This window comes from Garra rufa, chromosome 12 (genome assembly GCF_049309525.1).
Source record: "Garra rufa chromosome 12, GarRuf1.0, whole genome shotgun sequence".
In the NCBI taxonomy this organism is placed as follows: domain Eukaryota; kingdom Metazoa; phylum Chordata; class Actinopteri; order Cypriniformes; family Cyprinidae; genus Garra; species Garra rufa.
In genome coordinates this window covers 9607222-9631642 of record NC_133372.1, presented here as the reverse complement: position 1 = coordinate 9631642, position 24421 = coordinate 9607222, and the positions used below count along the sequence as shown (strand labels likewise).

At 36.5% G+C, this 24421-nt stretch overlaps 1 protein-coding gene across 1 annotated transcript in view; it reads left to right on the top strand.

Moving 5' to 3' along the window:
- The window catches only part of tmeff2b (transmembrane protein with EGF-like and two follistatin-like domains 2b), a 113877-nt gene that overhangs the window by 58338 nt on the left and 31118 nt on the right, over nt 1-24421 (top strand). The window contains exons 4-5 of the mRNA XM_073851960.1: nt 5179-5205; nt 14954-15050. Coding sequence (XP_073708061.1) covers nt 5179-5205; nt 14954-15050 — 124 coding nt within the window. The remainder of the gene's footprint in view (nt 1-5178; nt 5206-14953; nt 15051-24421) is intronic.

Below are 24421 nucleotides of genomic sequence, written 5' to 3'. Positions count from 1 at the left end.
GAAGGTTCTTTAGATTATAAAAAGGTAAGAAAGAGATGGTTCTTATAAGAACCTTTGACTGAACAGTTCTTTGTGGAACCAAAAATGGTTCTTCGATGGCATAGTTTGAAGATCCTTTTAAAGCACCTTTATTTTTAAGAGTGTATAGAAATCAAGCCTCCTCAACCTTTTCCCAATCTTCTATTGTCCCATTTTGTTGAGCCTGCATGTGCACATTGTGGCCTCAATTTCCTGTTCATTGTTGAAAGGAGTGGTCTATCCCGCTGTAGCTCATCTGCTTCAAAGTTTTCATTTTTAGACTTTTTTTTAGTTCAGAGGTGCTTTACTGCATACCTCAGAGTTACAGTAAAATATCTAAGGTGCTTCATGAGCCATAGAAGAATTTTGAACCTAAATGGTTCCATAAAGAACCTTGAACATCTGAAGAACCTTTTTGGTTCACAAAAGGTTCTTTGTGGCGAAAGAAGGTTCTTCAGATTATAAAAAGGTAAGAAAGAGATGCTTTTCTGCATACCTTGGAGTTACTGTGGCCTTTCTATCAGCTTGAACCATTCTCTTCTGAAAACTGGCATCAACAAGGCATTTGTGCCCATAAAACTGCCACTCACTGGATATTTTCTCTTTTTGGACTATGCTCTGTAAACCCTGAAAGTAGCTGTGCATGAAAATCGATAACAAGATGGCATAATTGCACTGTCATATTGAAGGAAACACAGAGGCTACTTAAGTAAACATTTACATGTTTATTATAAGATGATGTGCCGTGAAAGCCAGCATATTCATGAGTAGGTCCTTCGATAAGGAGGTCGAAGATGAGGAGAAAGAGTGCAAAGTTTTGACATTTACGGCTCCGACCCCTTACATTTAGCTTGTATAGAGCTGTCACTGTAATACACCCACAACACCGTCTCTCTCTTCACTGACTCCTTCCACAACTGTTTGTCCTATACACAGAGTGATCAAAGTACTACCGCTCTAGTTATCTCCTGTCAGTGCAGAATAATGGCGAGTGTTGGTCTAGAGTGATGTAAAAGCAGTGTGAATTGCGTTTTGACTGTTCAGACTGTGGACTGTTCAGACTGTGGTCCCTTTGCAAAACATCTGACCTGAATCGGATTTAGGACCACATATGAAAGTGGCTTAAAAGAGCAGGGGCCTTAATTATAAAAATGTTGCGCAGAAACCAAAATTTGAAAAAAAAGGTTTTTCGAACCTTTTTTGTCTAAATGGTTCCAGAAAGGACCTTTAACATCTAAAGAAACTTTGTTTCACAAAAGGTTCTTTGTGACGAAAGAAGGTTCTTTAGCTTATAAAATGGTAAGAAAGAGATGGTTCTTTAAATAACCTTTGACTGAATGATTCTTCGTGGCACCAAAAATGCTTCTTCTCTGGCATTGCTGTGAAGAACTGTTTAAAGCACCTTTATTTTTAAGAGTGTATGATCATCTCTCAAATATACGTACGTGTGATTCATAGAATGAATGTACGCCTCTCTTTCAGATGTGAAATCTATGAATCGCAAATGATCTTGAACTGGTGCGCAACTGAATGGTTTCAGTTCTCAGCCTTGTAAATTACTCCTAAATAATGTCATTAACAGATAAAAGATCACCGGTCATTGTCCAAATCCTTTAATTTAGAACAGCGAGCTGCAAAAACAGCTTACATTTCAAGCCTGCAGTACTGTGACAAGAAAAAGTGTGTAAGTCTGCTCAGACCCTAATGTGATGCAAAGCACTTTTTCCACGTCAGAGGCAATTTAAGTGTCTAAGATCAAACCTCTGCATGTGCACACTTTATAAATGAGACCCCAGATTCCATGTGGTTTGTGCTGTTTGCACTGTTATGAAATAAAACCATCTGAGTCACATATTGGATCAAAAAAAAAAAAAAAAGTAAAAAAGTCACTTAAATTATCTTTATTCCCCATTCTGGTGCTTAGTTTGAACTTTAGCAGATCATTGTCCTAAAAGTAGGCTGTAGTGGCTCCATTCATGTATGTTGACTTTCCTCTGCTATTTATGGTTTAATTCTATTAATTAAATTAAATTGTGCCCACCTTTTCAAAATCTATTACGTTTTAGAAAATCCGTACATTTTATTAATAGAATAAGTTCTGTTTTTAAAATTTATTATTTTGCGATAATAGCTGGCTAGCTGTACATTATCCCTTAGTTAGTAGGGTTGAGATACTTTTACAGAAAAACAAGGCGAAAAAGCTTATTAAGTAAAGTACTTTTGCAGAGACGCAGGAGAGGCACAGTTCTGAATTAAAGGAATAACACATTAAGGCCTCGCCTTCCTGTGGCCATCTCAAACGAAGATTTATATTTGTTCTGGGCGGGGAATAATTGGTGGGGTGATTGATGGGAGGGCACAGAGCTATAAGCTGCTCCTCTCCATCATAACAAATTGATGAATGTCAGATTTTCCCAAAGCTGCCGTCGAGCCCAGGGGCGGATGGCGAGAAAGACTGAGAGCGAGAGAGCATGGTACAGTCTAGTCATAGCGGCTGTGCCCTTGAACTTGCGAGAGAGAAAGTGGGGTTATCTAGGGCTACTTTTGTTTTCCCCTCAAATGAAACCACGAGAACTCCATTATTTATATTTTGAGAGGTACAGATGCAGCCGGAGGGCAGATTTATAAGTGATAAAAATGGAAAATGAGGTGACAGCCAAGCTCTTTTCCACCCTCCCCTTGCACTCTAATGTATACATTTCCCTCTATAGATGTTTTTTTCTTTCGCCCACTAGTTCTCAGTTCTACAGAATAAATCCACTGGGTTCATAAAAGCTCTGTTTAAGTCCCAGGAATGTTCTAGAATTAGAAGCCTCTGGTGTACGTTTGTGCTCTATAAATGCCTCGTATAAATAGGGCTAAGAGAGAAGTGCACTGTGCCACGCTGACTTTCATTTCGCATGATGTCTGTGATATTGCTTCTGTTGTTCTCCTCTGCTCTGTGCAAGATACAGATGTTGCAAAAACCTGTAAAGTTTCATAAAATGGTAGAAAATGGTATTACATGTGCATATGCATGTGTAATCTAAGCATTGCACAACTGTGTGACATCTGAAGATTCTTCTGTCCAAGAACTATCCAGTTACAGGAAGTGACCGTCTGACCTACAAAGTGACAGTTTTTTTTACACACCCCTATCATTTCACTCTATATGAAATTGATACCTTAACTGTCATATGGATTATGGTTGTGTTCACTTTGTGAAAAGAATTTTCATTTTTAGCATTAAATGATTATCACTTACAGTTCCCTCCACTAATATTGGCATCCTTGGTAAATATGAGCAAAGGTGGCTGTGAAAATAAATCTGCATTGTTTATCTTTTTGATCTTTCATCTTTCGTTCAAAAGTGGAGAGAAAATCTCATTATGAAATAAATGTTTTTCTCTAATGCATGTTGTCCACAATTATTGGCACCCCTAGAAATTCTTATGATTAAAGTATCTTTGAAGTATATTCCCATTTATATTTGCATTTTTTAGCACACCAGGGTGACTAGGAGCATGAAATCATCTAGCCGTGACTTCCTGTTCAATAGGATTGTAAATATTAGGAAAACAATGGCCAAATTCTCTTAATCATTCATCACAAGGAGTAAACCTAAAGAATATAGTTTTGATGTGTGGAACAAGATTGTTAAGCTTCACATAATCGAAAGTAGACATTGAAGGCATTGAAAATTCCCATTTCCACCACCAGACCAATAATTAAGAAGTTCCAATCATCTAAAGATGCTACAAATCTGCCTGGAACAGGATCTCCGAGAATCACAGCAGAAGAATTGCAAAGATTAGTTGAGTCTTAGGGTCAGAAAGCCTAAAAAATGTTATCAAACAGCCCCTACATCAGCACATGTTGTTCAGGAGGGTTTCAAGAAGAATTATCCTCGTTCATACAAAAACAAGCATGTTCAGTTGTTAGACAGGATTTAAACTTCAAATGGGACTTGCTACTATGGTGAGATGAAACTTAAAAAAAGAGCCAGATGGGTTTGGTGCAAACAGGGATAAAAAGTTCCCCATGCCCACAGTTAAAAATACTGCTGGATCTTTATTTTTTATTTCTTAAGGAGGTCCTGGACATCTTGTTTAGAAACATGGCATAATGGATTGTATCAGATACTAGCAGATAAAAAAATCAAAGCCTGACTGCCTCTGTTAGAAATTTTATAATGCGCCATGTTTGAATCTTCCAACAGGACAGCAATCCAAAAACAAACATCAAAATCAACACAAAAATGTGTCACTGATCACAAAATTAAGTTTTAGTAATTGCCATCTTAGTTCCCTGACCTGAACTATGGTGAATTGAAGAGAAGAAGCACCAACATGCAGCTGGGAATCTAAATGATCTGGAGAAATTCTGTATGAAGGAATGGTCTCTGATCTCTTGTCAGGTGTTCTCCAAACTCATCAGGCATTATAGGAGAAAACTCAGAGCCGTTATCTTGAGAAAAGGACATTGCAATAATTGGGTGTCAATAATTGTGGCCAACATGAACTAGAGAAAGACATTTATTTCATAGATTTTCCCCACACCTTCCATTGATTTACTTTAATGAAAGGTTAGAATTTTGTGAATCTTTTGAATGAAAGATCAAAAGAATAAGCAATATAGATTTATTTTCACAGCCACCTTTGCTCATATTTACCAAGGGTGCCAATATTAGTGGAGGGCACTATAACTAAACTACTTACCTACTGTTTTTTTTTTCTTAGTTAGCAAAGAGGACCTGTGTTCAAATCCCAACCTAATTATATTTAATAAAGTGAAAATGCAACTGAACTTGTCAGCTAGAAATCAATAAGCATTGGTAATTAAAACAGAGATTTTAATAAGATAACTCGTTTTGTGTTAAACAAGAAAAAAAATACCATACAAATTTGACAATGCAAGGCTTGGTAGATGATGATAGAATTTCTAATGTAATGCAAATAATCTGCAGAAGCAGCGACTCAATTGGCCAAATCATGTGAATGGACGATTTTGTCACAGTATTGTAGACAAACACCTTTTGTATCTATGAGTGTGCAATCTAATGATCAAATACATGGTCGTTTGTTTGTAAGTTGCATTTAGAATTGGTTTAAAAATAGAACTAAATCCGTTTGAATGGACATGATGCTTGTGTTCCTGACCATCTGTTTTTCTCCTTTGTAGATGCTGGCTCTGGATCAGGGGATGATGGTGAGTATTTTCAACTCATCTCTAATTAATACAAAGCATTACAATAATGATCTCATATCTCGCTTTGTCTGTTCACATCCGCGCACACAAAGATTTTTGTACCGAGTTCGGATGACAGCAGCTTCTGTCTGCCTCTCCTGATAGATGTGAATATGCCAGCAGTACTTAGGAAGTGAATCCAGGATGAAGAATTTCACTCTAGAGCATGGCTAATTAAAAAGAGATTCAGGATGGGGTGATAGGAAGATCAAGAGAGAGACACAGAACAAAGAGAGAGGGAGGGATGCTCTGAAGTGAGGGATGATACTCTGAAATATTATAAAAGTTAAACTGCTCAACTGGGAGTTACTTTGAAACAAGGAATGAGGGAGCGAGAGACTACAACTGAGTGGCTATTTATTTTAGTATTTAGTCTATTCTGGCCTAGTATAAGTAAAATTGTTGCTATGTTGTTGTCACATGACCTTACCAATTTGCATGTTTATATCAGTTAAACTGCCCGGTGTTCTTCAGAAAATCCTTCAGGTCCCACAAATTCTTTGGTTTTCCAGCATTTTTGTGTTTTTGAACTCTTTCCAACAATGACTGTATAATTTTGAGATCCATCTTTTCACACTGAGGACAACTGAGGGACTCATATGCAACTATTACAGAAGGTTCAAACGCTCACTGATGAAGGAAAAACAATGCATTAAGAGCCAGGGCATGACAACTTTTTTAATTTGAAGATCAGGGTAAATTCAAGAAAAATGTACATCTCCATTCTGTTCAAAAGTTTTCACCCCTGGCTCTTAATGCATTGTTTTTTTGTTTGTTTTTTGAGCATCAGTGAGTGTTTGAACCTTCTGTAATAGTTGCATATGAGTGCCTCAGTTGTCCTCAGTGTGATAAGATCGGTCTCAAAATCATGCGAACATTGTTGGAAAGGGTTCAATACAAAATACACAAAAATGCTGTAAAACCAAAGAATTTGTGGGACCTGAAGGATTTTTGTGAAGAACACTGGGCAGTTTAACTGTTCAGGACATCAGCTATCACTAAACAAAAAACACACAAACAAACAACAGAACAATTCAGGTAAGAACACAGTATTAAGAATCAAAAGGATGTAAACTTTTGAATAGGGTCATTTTTCTCTTGTGAAGTATATGTATACATCTTTTATGTGAAATATCTTATTCAGGTCAATACTTAATAAACAAGAACAAACATTTTGTATGATCCCTCTTATTTTGATTCTAAAAAGGGGGGATGTAAACTTTTGACCTCAACTGCAAATTTTATTATATGTACACAGATGGCCTACTACATCTGCCAAAATTTCAACTCCATCTTACAGTTTGTTCTGCTTAATTGTGTTTTTCCTAAATTAACCAAAAGTTACAGCCATGATTTTTTCCCCCACTCTTAATTTAATTCAGTGTTGTTTTCGTCAACGATGACGATGACGAAATCATTTCGTTGACGCCACTTTTTTTCATGACGATAACGAGACGATGACGAGATAAAAATGGCTCGTTGATGACTAAAACATGACGAGACGTGTGTGAGTTTTCGTTGACGAGACGAGAATAGACGAAAATGTTAGTGGGTGGTCCGTCAGACGTTTAAAATGCATGACATTTCCGCTTATTGTGCATGCCAGTTAAAACTTAAAAAGTATCTGACGCTATGGCAAGCCGTTTTAGCATTAAATACTCTTTGCTATACTAGTATGGCAAGCCGTTTTAGCATTCCATCCTTGTTTGTCTTTTATGTTCTAAAACATTCCTTCATTATTGTAATTATTGGTGAAAATAGTCGATCCGGAAGCTCACATTGTGTTGAACTATAGATCTGCTATTTTCAGAACTACCCAACAGCAAAATACTTACTGACCTACATTAATTTGTTAAAAGACTACTTTTTTCCCTTTTTTTGACTAAAACTAGACTAAAACCTTTTTGACTTTTCGTCGACTAAAATTGGACTAAAACTATCACATATAGAAGTGACTAAAATTTGACTAAAACTAAGAAGCATTTTAATCCAAAAGACTAAGACTAAGACTAAATCTAAGATGGTTGTCAAAAACAACACTGATTTAACCGGACTGAAATCGTCAAGAAATTCTTGCACAAAAGTATTGTTTAAGTATTTAAGTCTTTACTTCCAAGCTCTTCATGTTTGCGGAATGCTGCAATATAGTAGACACTATATTTTGTATACCGTGCTGGATTTAGAAAATAGTATGCAGGTTTTCAATTTCATACATCAGCTTTTCATATGACTCACATCAAGGCTTCAGTGCAAGCATCATGTGCCCTTTTTGACCACCACATGAAAAGCATTGCAGATAGAGTTACAGAAAGCCAATTCTATATGGTTGCTACTGTATGTAGCATGAAAGCAGGAGTGCACACACAGTAAACAGTGAAAAATGTATTTGTGACCCTGGACCACAAAAGCAGTCATAAGCAGTCATAAACTCAAATGCTGAATAAATAAGCTTTCCACTGATGCATGGTTTGTTAGAATAGGACAATATTTGTTTGAGATACAACTATTTGAAAATCAGGAATCTGAGGGTGCAAGAAATCTAAATATTGAGAAAATCATCTTAAAAGCTGTCCATGTGAAGTTCTCAGCAATGCATGATACTAATCAAAATTGTTTGACACAGTTATGGTAGAACATTTACAAAAATATTTTCATGGAACATGATCTTTACTTAATAATTTAATGATTTTTGGCATAAAAGAAAAATTTTGACCCATGTAAATATACCCATGCTACTTAAGAATGGTTTTGTGGTCCAGGATCACATTTAAGCTTAAGCTCAGAATATAAAAGGGATTCACATAAATTTACATGAATTTAAATACTGGATTGTTGGAAATATTAAGCCATATATAACAAAATAAAATGCAATTATGAGGAAATCAAGATCTCCTCATAAGGTGGACAGTTTTAAAAAAAATATCTCACAGCTTTAAAAAACCCCAAAAGGTGTCATTAGAGATGCAAAACCTGTGCAAACATCACAAACTTAAGACCTGTAATTGCATTCATCATGTGAATTTTCCTGTAATCACTGGCTGTGCTTTAAAAGGTCACGCATTTAAAATTGTTTGAACTTTGAGTGACGCATTAGAGACGCTTGACTGGCATGTAGTGTGCTGCTGGAGGTAAGAGCTCCTAGAGTTCAATTCATTGGGCAAAGCGGATGTGAGTCATGTGAAAGAGCCTTTACTGAAATACAGCATGCATCTAGAATGCTAAAACTTTCTCTGTGATTTTATATAATTCATTTCCTACAATAATGCTGTGTTTTTTAAAATAACTATATTATGCTCACCAAGGCTGCATTTATTTGATCAAAAACAGAGTAAAGATTATTGTTATTAATATTTAACTAAAATGTCAACAGCATTACTCCAGTTTTCAGAAATCATTTTAATATGCTAATTTGTGACCCTGGACCACAAAACCAGTCTTAAGTCGCTGGGGTATATTTGTAGCAATAGCCAAAAATACATTGTATGGGTCAAAATTATTGATTTTTCTTTTATTTTCTTTTTATTTTTATTCTTTTAAGCAAAGATCATGTTTCATGAAGATTTTTTGTAAAATTCCTACTGTAAATATATCAAAATGTAATTTTTGATTAGTAATATGCATTGTTAAGGACTTAATTTGGACAACTTTAAAGGTGATTTTCTCAGTATATTGATTTTTTTGCACCCTCAGATTCCAGATTTTCAAATAGATGTATCTCGGCCAAATATTGTCCTATCATAACAAATCATACATCAATAGAAAACTTATTTATTGAGCTTTCATATAATGTATACACCTCAGTTTTATCAAATTTAACCTTATGACTGGTTTTGTGGTCCAGGGTCACATTTGGTCATCTTACCAATGTTAAAATCAGATGTGCTGCTTATTATTTTTGTACAAACCATGATGCTTTTTTGTTATTAGGTGAATAGAAAGTTCAAAAGAACAGCATTTAAAATATACTTTTCTGTAACATTATATATCTCTTTACTGACACTTTTAATCAATAAATCAATTGAATAAAATATTAATGTCTTTCACATTTTTTGCAAGTAGTGTATTACACAAAAATAGTTTACCACACTTATGTATTCAACTATTATAGAACGGCTAGCCATCCTGCCCATCCCTATGACTGATCAGGGGGTGATAAACATAAGATGAGGGACTGAAAAAAATGCTACAACAGAGGAACGTGGAAAGAACAGGAAATTAAGGATGAGAAGAAAAGAAATTAAACAAGAGAGGATATAAAAACGAAAGCAGCATCTGAAAGACATACAACAGGGATGACACAGGAGATAGATAGCGCCGAACATGTCAACAAATGTAGCCACTGTGGGAGAGACGAGACACAGGAAGCTGGAGCGAGGAAGAAAGGGAGGGAGGGAAATAGAAAAGAAAAGGGCAAGAAGAGAAAAGGATGGAGGGGGGTGCGGCCGCTTTAGAGACAGATCGGTGTGGCTCAAGAGAAGAGTTTAGCTTGGGGAAAGCGTTGCCCCTCCTCCAGTAGGATCAAACATGTTTTAATGTGTGAGTGTAAATCATTGATGAGCTCTGGCTCTTATATTCTAAATCACACACTCACACACTCAGGATCAGATATGTTCTATCGACGTGGAAACTACACTTCCTTTTCACTCTCACATAACTGTGAGTCTCATATAACTGAGCAGAGATATTACGCAAAAGTCTTCCGACACACAGTGAATGTAATGATGATAACACACCAAATGGAAGTCATTTCTTCTATTCCTACCATATGAAAAATTTAAACATTCACTGTTAGATACAAGTGGGGCTTCTTAAATGCACAGATTCTAAATCAAACTTTTTGTTAACCTGAGAGAAATAGTATGGTTGAACATACGTTAACATAGGGGCTATTTGATTTTTTATGAACCCTTAAGACTCAACTAATCTCTGCAATTCTTCAGCTGTGTTTCTTTGCAAGTCTTTGGCCACTCAACTCTCATATTGTGCATTAGGATGATATACACACATCCTCTTCTAGACAGATTTGTAACATTTTTAGTTGATTGGAACTTCCTAATTATTGCCATGATGATAAAAATGATTTTTCAATACTTTAGCTCTTTTCTTACAGTCACTTTCTATTTTGTAAAGCTCAACAATCTTTTTAGGGGTGCCAATAATTGTGGCCAACATGCATTAGAGGAAAAAAAAAAAAATTTTAATGTGAATTTCCCCCTACTTTTAATTGTTTTACATCAATGAAAGATTAGAATTGTGTGGATTTTTTTAATGAAAGATCAAAAAGATAAATAATGCAGATTTATTTTCACAGCCACAGCTTATATTTACTAAGGTTGCCAATAATAGTGGAGGGGACTGTGTATGCTGTAAGATGAATGTTTAAGAACAGTTTTGGTTACCAATAGACAAAAAACACTGCAGACATTTTGCAAAATGTCTTTTTTTATGTAATTCGAGATTCATTTTTGGGTGGAATGTTCCAAAAATGGGCTTATACATAGTACGTACATGAGGCAATGGAAATCTTTGGATAGTCAATTGAATTAAAACTACTGCTGTTTAATTTTTTTTCTTTAGAAATAAATTATTAAGGAAAAACATTAACAAATCAGAGTTCAAACCATGTTTGCAATACTCACAATAATGATATATATATATATATATATATATATATATATATATATATATATATATATATATATATATATATATGCTATGTTTACTTAGATTCTTTAATTTACTGCCAGTAGCTCCTCAAGCACGGCAAATTTGCAATTAACATTGTCCTAATTACAGTGTTTTAATGAGAGGCACAATTCAAGCTTAGATTACTTTACAAATACACACTGAATGATGTTCTTTTTTCAAAATATAATCACTAAGGTGAGGTGTCTTCATTATCTCTATGGTGATAAACTTACGGTAATGTCAGATTTTCACGCAGGCGATGGCTTTGGCTGTTTGCCATCAATAACACATCACAAATCACTTTTACAGTTATGGTTTAATTTTGTAGAGGGGTAGCTTGGCAGGTCCCCAGCAATAATCAACTAATTATATAACCATACACCTGATGGCTTTCACTGTTGCCTACATATGGTCACCTAGAACCTACTTACATTCAAACACTTCCTATACACCTTTTTCTTCCCGTAAGAGTGCGCACGGCCATTTGTAAATTTTATGGGCCTGGTTTCCAGTCTAATCCACGTCCAGCTATATTTATCTGTACAAAACAGCTGGTTTTGCTGCTTGATATTGCAAATTGGTGTGTCTTACCATATTATTTAAATGTATTATCTTAATTATGAGAACACTGGTTTGTAGCGCAAACAGTTTTACCATTTACTGTTTGCATTACAAATGTTTGCACTGTTGTTATTCTTCTTGTTATTTTCCTATTGCGGATAATGAACCAGAAGTCCCACCCATAGGCTTACTTCCACGTTGAAGAAGAAGGATAGGATTAAATGCACTTTTTTCTAAAATATAGAAGCATTGTAGCTGGAATATAGCATGGTGTTTCGTAAACTGTGAAAACTTGGTCATGTTGATTTTGAAAGACACTTGTAAATATCTCTTCTAAAACACACTTTTTACATTTTAATTCACACATTAACATTGTCTATCAGTATTAGCACCACAACATTTATTTATTTATTTAGTGGTAATTTCCACTACAATGCAGTTTCCACCACATCTTACTAAAAACGGTTAATTTGTTAACTGTAAGCTATCTCCTCATTTCTGATGAAAATTTTGAATGGCATTATATGTAACTTTACTGTAAAATAATTCATGTGTTCTAGAAGTAAACGCTATGATTTACCATATTGCTTTCCCAGAAGTCCCTTCTATTTTATTTAAAAAGGTTTGTTTCATCTTATTTTGTTGTCAGCAATGTACATTAGGCTATTTTTGTTGCATTTTCTGTTGTTTAGTTAACGTTTTTGCAGTGTCATATATGATAACATGATTTTTGTTTTGATGCTGTGCATTGTCTATATACATATAAATATATATGGCCATTTTTATAAATAGCCTACTTATGACAAACTTATGATTCATAATGTGCTTTTCTGTTTTACTGCATGTATTATGGTGGTTATCAGTACATATTTAGTAAAATGTATATATATTAGGGCCGGGACTTTAACGCGTTAATTTAGATTAATTAATTACACAAAAATAACGCGTTACATTTTTTTAACGCATTTTAATCGCACTTAGTTTTGCACCGCGGAACGTTTCTCACTGGATGAGATTCCGCGGACCAAATAATCATACTGGAGCACCAACTAGCGTTCAGGTTCAGACAAGCTGCGTCCGTCCTAAATAGTATTGTATGTCCCAAATCGTAGTATGTTTAAAAAAGTATTCCAAAGATTCCCGGATGGTCTACTACTTAACGATCAATGCACACTCTTAACGGCTAATATTGCCCGCAACACACTGCGCCGTGAACGAGGATTCGATTAGAACTACAAACACGCATAAAAAGTGTTAAAAAACTACAAACATGGAGGATATCCGCGACCAACGGACAGGTAGAGAAAGGGGTTTGAGTGATAAATAATCAGTGTGTAACCTGATAAAAAATATTTTTTAAATGTTATCCGCGTTATATTCCATGTGCAGCAACATTTATAATGATAGGTTTGGTCATTAACGTTTAAATGCATAATTAAGCAAACACAAGAGCAGAGTTCTCGGCATGAAAGACTCATTAAAGAACGTGCCTCTTGCTACACTTAATGGCAATATTGCACTGGTCTGTTGGACTTGGTTGAACAAAAATAAACAATATTTTGTTGCTTAAGCTTATGTATTCAGTCATTATTCAATGGTATACTAAAAATCCATGTAAAAATCTTAATTCTCACTGTTCTCAGGTCAAATATTTATATGCGATTAAAATGCGATTAATTTCGATTAATTAATTACAAAGCCTCTAATTAATTAGATAAAAATTTTAATCGAGTCCCGGCCCTAATATATATATATATATATATATATATATATATATATATATATATATATATACTGTATATACTGTATATACTGTATATATATATATATATATATATATATATATATATATATATACTGTATATATGTGTGTATGTGTGAGCAATATCACAAACGTGAGATATGGCTGCGGTGTCGACACAAATTTTCAAATAGATGTTATCTTTATTAACAAACTGCATATTTGAACTATAAACAAGTACATTCTTGCCTGAAAACCTCTTAAAACTATATCTGTGACACAAAAACAGTATTATTTATAAAATTACAGGGGATTCGGGCTTCTGCCAAGACACTCGCTGTAAGAAGTACCACAAGCGGTGGTACTATATATATAATTCCACAGCTAGCATTTTATGTATCCTAACTAAACATATTTTTAAAGGGGTCATATGATGTTGATAAAAAGAACATTATTTTGTGTATTTGGTGTAATGCAATGTGTTTATGTGGTTTGAGGTTCAAAAAACATTATTTTCCACATACTGTACATTATTTTTGCTCCTCTCTGCCCCGCCTTTCTGAAACGCTTTGATTTTTACAAAACTCATCGTTGATGAAAAGCGAGGTGTTCCCTGATTGGCCAGCTATCCGGTGCATTGTGATTGCCTGAGTACCCCAAGTGTTGTGATGCCATTTCTCTGCGCAACGAGACAGAAACAATAAAACCTATTATAAACAAGGCAGTAGTTGCATCCAGTGGGGACATAACTACTGATTATAATGACTCATACAGTCTTTTTAAACATCATGTCTTTATTTTCGATCTTACAACAAGAAACAACAAGCACTACTCTACACTGCTCAAAACTTGCGTTTGAATAGTCAGTAGCAAATTCTTTAAATATGAAAACGTACTTACAGGCCTTCAGTCAGGAGCGCAGACTGTCCTTTCAATGTTGGAATTGCCCCACTTTATATCCTTAACCCTTTGTGTACAGCTGACATTGTAAGGTGCTCTCCCAGGTTCAGAATACAAGTCCTCCGTGAAATTTGCATCACCCACTGGAATATTTGCGTTGTACTGTTCCGGAACAGTGTTGTAAATATAATATAATGTCCTCATTTGGAAGGCTAAACAAAGTACTTTCGTTTTCGCAATGAAACACACTGCGTCTCCACAACATGCGGCTGCAAAAATACTACAGCCGATAAACGTTACACTTTCTTTCTTTCCATACATATGGGCAGTGCAAATCTACCCACGCCGTGACGTGGACATGTGGGGGCGTGTTTAAACGAGCCATTTTAGGAAGGCGTGGCTGAGTCTTAACTTTTATAATAAATATCTCTTTGGGTTTGAGACTTTAAGCTTTGCAACTTTACAGATCTTATTCTTGCACAAACAGCTTGTAAAGACAAAGGAAAACAAGAAACCGCATCATATGAACCCTTTAAAGTTTTTGCAATTGTACCAAATTGAAAATGAAACACATTCATTTCATAAGTGATATTTAGTTTTTTTTCACACGTCTCATATTTTATCTCAAACGTGTTCTTCACTTGCACTTTTGACTCACTAATGTAAATCAAATAACAGCAGTTTATGATTGTCTCATAAAAGAGCACTGAACTCTCTGATCTGAAAAGATACAGGAAAATGTGATCCCTTATAATATGACCCCTTTAAGTGCTGCTCTCCAGATCTCTCATCTCATTTGCTCTCTCACTCTCTCTCTAGTTAACGAGGGTTCAGCGGAGATCAGTCAGAAGGAGACATCAACGTGCGACATTTGTCAGTTCGGGGCCGAGTGCGACGAGGATTCAGAGGACGTGTGGTGAGTCACAAACACACGCGACAGCTTTTCAGGGCCCTGACGTTCTGTTCTTCAGAGAGCCAGAGGGCTTGAGGAATACAGGGGTGTGTCTAATGGCATGTATCAGATGTAGAGTCTTCTGCAGGCCTGCTTCTCGTGAGTTTCTGCTCTTCCTGGCACTGATTCTGAAGGCCGATAAAGTCTACGCATTCACTGTGATACATTACAGTGCATCGCCGAGGGTGCGTGCTGTGAGGCATGCGCTGCAGTAAATAATCTCTATTCGATTGTCCTCTTCTCTGTCTTTCCATCTCTTTTTTTGTCTTCTGTGATATCTCTCCCTTATCTTTAGTGAGGCTTATGGTCAAAGCAAGAAAACATATTAGCAGTAGGGTCAGTAAAATAAACCTAATTCAAGATAAGCAAATTGATCCTGCTTTGAGGATGTTTAGCTATTTTTTACTGGAAATTGGGGCAAAAATACTGATTTTGTGAGTCAGAGCAAGTTATTACATTTTGATGAAATATTAATTTACAAAAGTCAATTTAACCTCCCATCTGGTCAGATCTATCGCAAAAATTGTTCTGACCCATTTGTAATCACTCTCACATTGACAAGGCTTGTTTTTTGCCATCAGGTTTCTCTTTTCCGTTTCATTCCAGCCTTGTAATTTATTTAACCCGTTGACTAACATGTTGTGCCGTGGCATTCTGTGGCATTCTGAGCAGATTGTAAATGTTAATTGTTTTGTCGCCGGACTGCGAGGGTCAGTTCTCTGTCAGTCTGGAAGGATGATGGATTATTTTCTAGTACGAGCCCCAGTGTTCAGGACAGTGGACTGGCAGCCCAAGAGATGGAGGGGCAAAAGAGTGCAGCTTTCCGCTGCATTTCTATCTTCAATTAATAGAGTTCCTCTTCCCTAGCAGACAGATTAAAACCTTGGGACTATGGGAGGGCAATTACCATTCAAATATCCCTCACGGTAATACACTAACCAGACAGATCAGAAGGAGGCAGAGGGATGGAGAGAGATAGAGATGTGAAAAGGGACGGGAACGAATGAGGGAGAAAATGTCAGAAAGAGACAGAGATGAAAAGAGGGAAATGAGGCATTGCAGCGGTTAATGTGTGTGAGTGCGTCTACGTTAAGGTTCATGTGGTCGGTTAAAAGTGGGGGGGGGGCACTTTCAAAATACAATTTACAATTAAATCATTCTTAATAAAGCGTTTTTTGTTTGTTTGTTTGTTTGTTTGTTTGTTTGTTTTCCAACGATCCGTGAAAGAAGGTGCTTAAAGGAATAGTTCACCAAAAATGTACTCACCCTCAGTCCTTCTGAGATGAGTATTTTTCTTCAACGAAACAGATTTGGAGAAATTTAACATTACATAACTTGCTCACCAATTATGCCAAATCGTTTGCGATAAACAACAACAACAAAACGTTCAAAATAAATAGATAAAATATACACTAGCAGTCAAAAGATTTTTCATGTTTTATTAAATAAGTCTGCATCTATTTGATCCAAAGAACAGCAAAACAGTAAAATCTTGAAATATTTTATATGTAATAATATCTATTATTTAAAATAACTGTTTTCTGTTTAGATGTAATTTAAAAATGTAATTTAATCCTGTGATCTTTTTTTTTTTTTGCAGTAAGAAATTATAGAAATTAATACTTTTATTCATCAAGAATGCTTTAAATTGGTCTAAAGTGATAATAAAGACATTTATGATGTTACAAAAGATTTCTATTTCAGATAAATGCTTTTTTATGAACTAAGAAATCTAAAAATTCTACTCAGCAGTCAATCAGAATATTAGAATGATTTCTGAGGGATCATGTGACTGGAGTAATGATGCTAAAAATTCAGCTTTGAAATCACAGGAATACATTTCATTTAAAAATATAATAAAATAGAAAACAGTTCATTTAAAAAGTAAACATTTTCAAAAAATGTACTGTTGTTGCTGTACTTTGGATCAAATAAATGTAGGCTTGGTGAGCAGAAGAGATGTATTTTAAAAACATTTTTTTTTTTACTAATAGCGCATATAGTTTACTGAAAAGCTTACTGATATTCCTTATAAACGAAAGAAATAGGCTTGCTCATTGCTGTTTTTGTTTTGTTGTTTTTTTATTCCGAGTAAATTTGGGATTTGTGCCTCTAATAGTTTAGAAACGTCATAGAAAGTGTCAGCAGCTACAAAATGATAACATAAAAAAGGTAAATTATTTTTTACCCCAGTTTGACCCCATTATCATCACAGACCAAAGATAATGTCATTTAGCAGCACTATAAAACGATCTGTGCCACACCTGCCAATTACATGTCAGAACAGTGCCATTTTTCACTGTGAAATCAGAGGCTTATTCTTCTGCAGTCACACCTCTGTCTCTTTCTGCTGATTACTCTGAAAAATGCGGTCTTCTTCTGTTTCAAATACACAATGTGTAGAGAAAGTGCATGCCATTATACATACAATATGTGACTCTGGACCACAAAACCAGCCATAAGTAGCACAAGTATATTTATAGCAATAATCAAAAATGCATTGCATGGGTCAAAATTATCGATTTTTTCTTTTATGCCAAAAATCATTAGGCTATTAAATAAAGATCATGTTCCATGAAGATATTTTCTAAATTTCCTACTGTAAATATATCGAAACTTAATTTTTTATTAGTAATATGCATTGCTAAAACTTAATTTGGACAACTTTAAAGGTGATTTTCTGTAGATTTTGATTTGTTTGCGCCTTTATGTCCATATAGTTGTATCTCAGTCAAATATTACATACATAAATGGAAAGCTTATTTATTCAGCTTTCAGATTATGTATATATCTCAGCTTAAAATTTTTTACTTATGACTAGTTTTATGTTCCAGGGTCACATATAAGAGTAAAAATACAAAAGTAAATTTTATTTTAACAAAAATATTAATTTAGGCTATTAAATATGGGTCAGAGAAAGGGTGGGAATTGGTTGCGTTTTGCTTTGGTCCAAAAAAACTTATATGCAGACTTAAAAGGAGAAAAAGCTACAGATGTGTAGAATATAACTTGTTTGAAGATGTTTGTGTGTGACATTCGCTGTAGGTTTTGTGGTTTAATATGCAGGGAATCTTTAAACCAAATATAGCTGCTCCAATTCCACAAGATTAAGTATATCTTTGAGAGTCATGAAATCCCTACTGATCCTTTCTAAGTTGCTTTCATCAATTATATTTTTGGAAAGCTGTGAAAAATGAGAAAATATAGTTTCCATCAGCCACAGCGAACAGTGAGTGTGCTAGATTGATTTGCAGACTTGTAATTCCAGACGTTATAGGACTCCACTCTCTCCATCACTCTCTTTCTCTCTCTCTCTTTCTTTACCTTTCTTCCCCTTGGAATCTATTTGTATGTGCGTGTTGTGTCTGATAACCAATTAGCAGCTACATCTGGGAGCATTGATGTGGCCACTCCTATAGCATAGAAATCCAGCTCAAACTAACCATAATCAATTCATACCCTCTAATCACATGTTGTTTTCATGCTATGAGAATCACATCTTGCGCACGTGCATGCCTGCATGTGTGTGTTTTTGTGTCAGATGAATGTGTGAGATTATGATAAGTGTGGCTAAGTAGAATCAGACATGGTTCATGTTGCTTTGTCTGGTGTATGTCTTGCCGATTGCTGCCAGGTCTGGTCTGTTATCCTCTGGGCATATATGGAGGGATTAGAAATATTACAGCAGGGTTTTGTAAATCAATACCAGACTCAGAGATGAAGTGCTCACCAGTAAATATATTAGACAGACGAGATGTAGCAAATATATCTGGTCTAAGAGTGTTCTCTTCTTCTCTCTCTAAGAATTTGTAAGTGTGCCTGCATGGCAATTACTGTATAGTCCTAGTTAGACAGTTTCCAATACCAGTCAACGCTTTCATCTTAGGAACTAGCAATATGTATGACTATGTATAAAGTTCTTTGATATTTAATGTTTTAAGTACAAACAGTGCGTCACAAAGCCTGAAACCACAGCTGGGATTCATAACCTAATTTAATACTGAAAATAAAAAAGTAGACATAGTGGGATTTTTTTTTTTTTTTTCAAATGTCGGCAAAGAAATATCTTGACATAAAATGTAACTCAAATTTGTGTGTGTATATATATATATATATATATATATGTATATATATACTTGACACACACATACTGTATTTATTTCGATTTATTTATTTATTTATTTATTTGTGTATTTTTGTCAATTAAATTTTTAATTGTAGTGCTTTTTTAAAATATTTCTATTAAGTTTTTTGTAAAAAATATTTCAACTTCTATATAATGTCACTCAAATTTGTATCTAATTTGTATCTAATATGTGTATATATATATATATATATATATATATATATATATATATATATATATATATATATATATATATATATATACAGTTGCAATCAAAATTATTCAACCCCCTTGACCTGCAAGACATTTTGCTGCAGAGAACATTTTGTGAAAACAATTCAACAAAAGCATCAGTAAACTATTAAAGAAAGTTTATTAATACACATTTGAATAATTCTGAGAACGTAAATTGATGAATAATGAAAAAAAAAAAATTCAATTGGCTCTAAACATTCATGTTCAAAATTATTCAACCCCTAAAAGTAAATTTGGTGTAGAATCTCTTATTCTTTAAAACCACCAATAAACACTGCCTGGAAGTGTTTAGATGCTTCTGTCACCTTTCTGCTGCAATCTTGGGCCATTCCTCCCCTGAAAAAGCTTTCAGATCACTGATAATCTTTGGTTTTTACTTTGCCACTGCTTGCTTCAAATTCAACCATGTATTTTCAATGAGCATTTCATCTGGAAACTGAACAGGCCACTTAAACATTCTATGACTGAACCAAGCATAAGTAGATTTGGATGTATACTTTGGCATGATTGTCCTGCAGGAAAGTGCATTGATTATTAGCTTCAGACATTGCACAAAAGGCATCACAATGTTTGCCAAAATGGTCTGATACTCTAATAAATCCATGATATCCTTTGTATGGCCATGTTTTCCACTTCCTGCTATACAGTAAAACAACCCCATAACAGGACTGGCCCACCTCCATGTTTGATGATGGAGATAGTGTTCTTCGGCTTATAAGCTTTGTCTTTTTTGCACCCAACGTTCCTCTGATCCATACATCCAAAAAGTTCCAGTTTGCTCACATCACTCCATAAAACATTCTTCCAGAACTTCACGGGTCTATCCAAATGAATTTTAGCATGTTCAAGTCAACCTTTTTGTTCTTCTTGGTCAAGAATGGTATTCAGCAAGATTCCTCAACATGAAGACCATACTTGTCTAGTGTTCTTCTTTAACATGCCATTGAAATGTTTTTCCTTCTATTGTTGGGTCATCTTGCAAGTCTTTGGCTGTACATTGCAAGTTTTTCTCAGTTGATCTGATCAAACATTTTATGATATTGTGCTTTTTTGTTCAACAGCTTCAAAGGTTTTCTGGCTCAACACACTTTAATCTAAGGAATACGGCTGCCAGCTGTGTCTCTAGGAACTTGTAATGTCTTAGAAATCTTCATGTTTGAAGATTGATTGATGATTGAAGATCCTCTGTTGACTTTACCATATTTGCTACTCATCTTCAGCACATGCATGGGCTAAGAGTATACTATGTGTAACACCCCAAGCTAATTCCATTTTTAATAAGTTTGTAAAGGCTTAATTAGGTTTTATTTTACAATTTTGTTCTTGACCGTAAAAATAACTGGTCTTAAAACAGCAATGTTGAATAGGGGTTGAATAATTCTGACATAGCTGTGTTATTAAAAAATCCTATAACTCAAAAACATTACATATTGACATTATCACTTTTAATAGGCCAGAAAACTGTTGTAGATGCAATTTAGTCCTGGATCTTCAGAAAGAGCAAAAATCATTTGTAAAGTACTGCAGTCTCTGGGGGGGTTGAATAATTTTGATTGCAACTGTATATATAGTTCATATTATCTATTTAAATACGTTCATTGTAGTATTTTAATTCAATTTATTTATTTCTCTTCAACTTAAGTTGAAGTGCTTTAAAATATTTCAATTAAAATATTTCTATTTTTGAAAATATTTCTACTTCTAAGTGTCACAGTCTGGCGGGTTGAGGAGTGGAGATGGAGCAGGAGAACCGAAGTAAATGAATATAATGAAGTTTAAATAAAACACTGAATATAATTACAAACAAAAAAAAACAGGAGCATTAAACGAGAACTTGTAACATCATCGACGGACAAGGGGTAGTGAGCAGACACAGACTTAAATACACAGAAAAACAAGGCGTGGTTACAAACGAGATGACTGGATAACGAGGGGGAAGTACAAATATGGGCAAGACTAAACCAACTGAACACGAACCAAAAGGGGGAGACAAGGACTAAACCATATGGACTAGAAACAGAGGGGGAAAAATAAAAAATAAACACTGGGAAAACAGAACAGACATGACTAAATACTGGCATTAACCCCCCCCCCCCCCCAAAAGCGCGTCTCGCGCCTAATAACATCCATACGGGAGGGAGGGTGGGCGCCCTGGAGACCGCTAGGTAGGGACACAGGGCACACAGGATACACAGGATACAGGGGTGGTCTCCAGGGTGGATCAGGGAGCTCCGGAGGCCATGGCCGGGTTAACAGTTCAGGAAGCCATGGCGGATCTGGGTGCTCAAGAGGCCGTGGCCGAGTAAACAGTCCAGGTGGCCATGGCGGATCTGGGGGCTCAGGAGGCCGTTGCCGAGTAAACAGTCCAGATGGCCATGGCGGATCTGGGGGCTCAGGAGGCCATGGCCGAGTAAACAGTCCAAGTGGCCATGGCCGATCAGGGGAGTAGCCCCCCCCCCCCCCCCCCCCCCCCAAATTTTCTTGGGGGAACCTAAGGCATAGTCCACCCAGGAGAGCAAGGAAGGCCGTGCTGGAGAAAGCGCCGGCTCTGGAGGGGGCGCTGGAGGCGACACCGGCTCTGGAGGGCGCGCAGGAGAGAGCTCCGGCTCTGGAGGGCGCGCAGGAGAGAGCTCCGGCTCTGGAGGGCGCGCAGGAGAGAGCTCCGGCTCTGGAGGGCTGGGCGTCTCCAGCGGAGACTTAGGGAGAGCAGGCTCTGGGCGAGCGGTCACTGGAGGGCTGGGCGGAACCAGCGGAGACTCAGGGAGGCTGGGCGGAACCAGCGGAGACTCTGACTTGGTGGTAGCCATCTTGGGTGCAGATTCAGGCTTGGCGGCCATCTTGGCCAGGGACTCAGGCTTGGCGTCCATCTTGGCCAGGGACTCAGGAACAACGGCCATCTTGGCCAGGGATTCAGGCTTGGCGGCCATCTTGGCCGGGAACTCAGGAACGGCGACCATCTTGGCCGGGAACTCAGGAACGGCGGCCATCTTGGCCGGGAACTCAGGAACGGAGGCCATCTTGTGTGCAGACTCTTGCATGGCAGCCATCTTGAGAGCAGATACTAACATGGCGGCCAACTGGTGAGCAGACTCTGACATGGCGGCCATCTTGGGTGCTGACTCTGGCTTGGCAGCCATCTTGCCTGCAGACTCTGGCGTGGCAGCCATTTTGTGGGCTGACGTTGACGTGGCGGCCATTTTGTGAGCTGACACAGCGGCCATCTTATGAGCTGACACAGCGGCTGACGGGCTTGAACGCGGAGAGGAAGCTTGAGACACTGGGCTCTGGACCATCGTGGGGCTTAGGAGAACTTGGGGACACGTGGGAGGCAAGGAGGGGGTGAGGTCGCTGGAGTGATATGCAGAGGGCTCTGGCTGTTGGTGAGATGGGGTGACTGCATGTTTCCAGATGGGAGGAGGATTACCATCCTCCACCATGACTTGGAACGGGGAAATCACATAAATCAAGAACAAAATTTACAAAATCTGCTACGGGACGGTAGCAATCACTAGGAGTAATCAAATTAAACAAACCATCATCCTTTAGTCCCATCTGGAAACATGCGTTAACCATCTTGTCACTCCATCCCACCAGATGGTAAACGCTCAAAAACTCCTCCACATATTCCTCCAGCGAACGCTCACCTTGCTGGAGGTTCCAAAGTTTGTCCTCAGCCCAGTTCATTTTCTTGTTTGGTCCGTCGATCTGTCACAGTCTGGCGGGTTGAGGAGTGGAGATGGGGCAGGAGAACCGAAGTAAATGAATATAATGAAGTTTATTAAATAAAACACTGAATATAATTACAAACAAACAAAAAAAAAAACCAGGAGCATTAAACGAGAACATGTAACATCATCGACAGACAAGGGGTAGTGAGCAGACACAGACTTAAATACACAGAAAAACAAGGCGTGGTTACAAACGAGATGACTGGATAACGAGGGGGAAGTACAAATATGGGCAAGACTAAACCAACTGAACACGAACCAAAAGGGGGAGACAAGGACTAAACCATATGGACTAGAAACAGAGGGGAAAAAAACACTGGGAAAACAGAACAGACATGACTAAATACTGACACTAAGTTGCTAAACTTAAATATTAAATTAAGTTTTTAATTTAATATTTAGGTCTGTATTTTAGTATATTTAACTTTATTTTAATTAGCAACAACTACAGATATTTTCAAATATTTCAATTTTGTTAACATCTTAATATTAATATTAATTTTTAATTTAAATATTTATATTATGTCATCTTAATATTTTGGATTTTTTAACTTAAAAAAACAATGATTCCATATCTAATAATATCTAATAATTAGTAATTAATAATTTCAAATGATTAATTCTGAGAGATTTAAACTGTAGTGGTCACCATGCAACAGAGGTTTAAATAACTAAAAATGCTAAATAGTAACATTTTTACTAGTGGAGACTTCCTGACATATTCATAAAGATGCATAGAGGCATACAAACTGGCAAACTCATTTTTGATAAAAAATAATATATTTAATCTGAGACCACACAGGCAAACAGATGGCAATATCGAAGTTCATCCAGACTGCAAGTACAAGAGAGGGAGAGACGATGCTCATTCTGCCAGAATCAGTCTCCAGTAATGGGGTATCTGGCAGAAGTGTGCATTTAGATAAATAAATGGACAGATAAACTGCATGTGCAATGCAGAGTAAACTGAAATACTGTTTGAAGGAGTCTATGTGCATCTATTTATCAGTGCTTATCTGTACTCTTATGGGAACATCTTATAGGAATAGGGATGGACATTCTGATTCATTTCCACAAAATTGGTTCATTTGAAAAGTTCATTCATTATCTGAAATCTGACATGGCATAGGTTACATGCTCAGTCAAGCCATGATACAGTCTACTACGGAAATGACACAGGCTTCTCCCAAAAAATAATAAGATGATGTACAAGAGGCATCACTGTG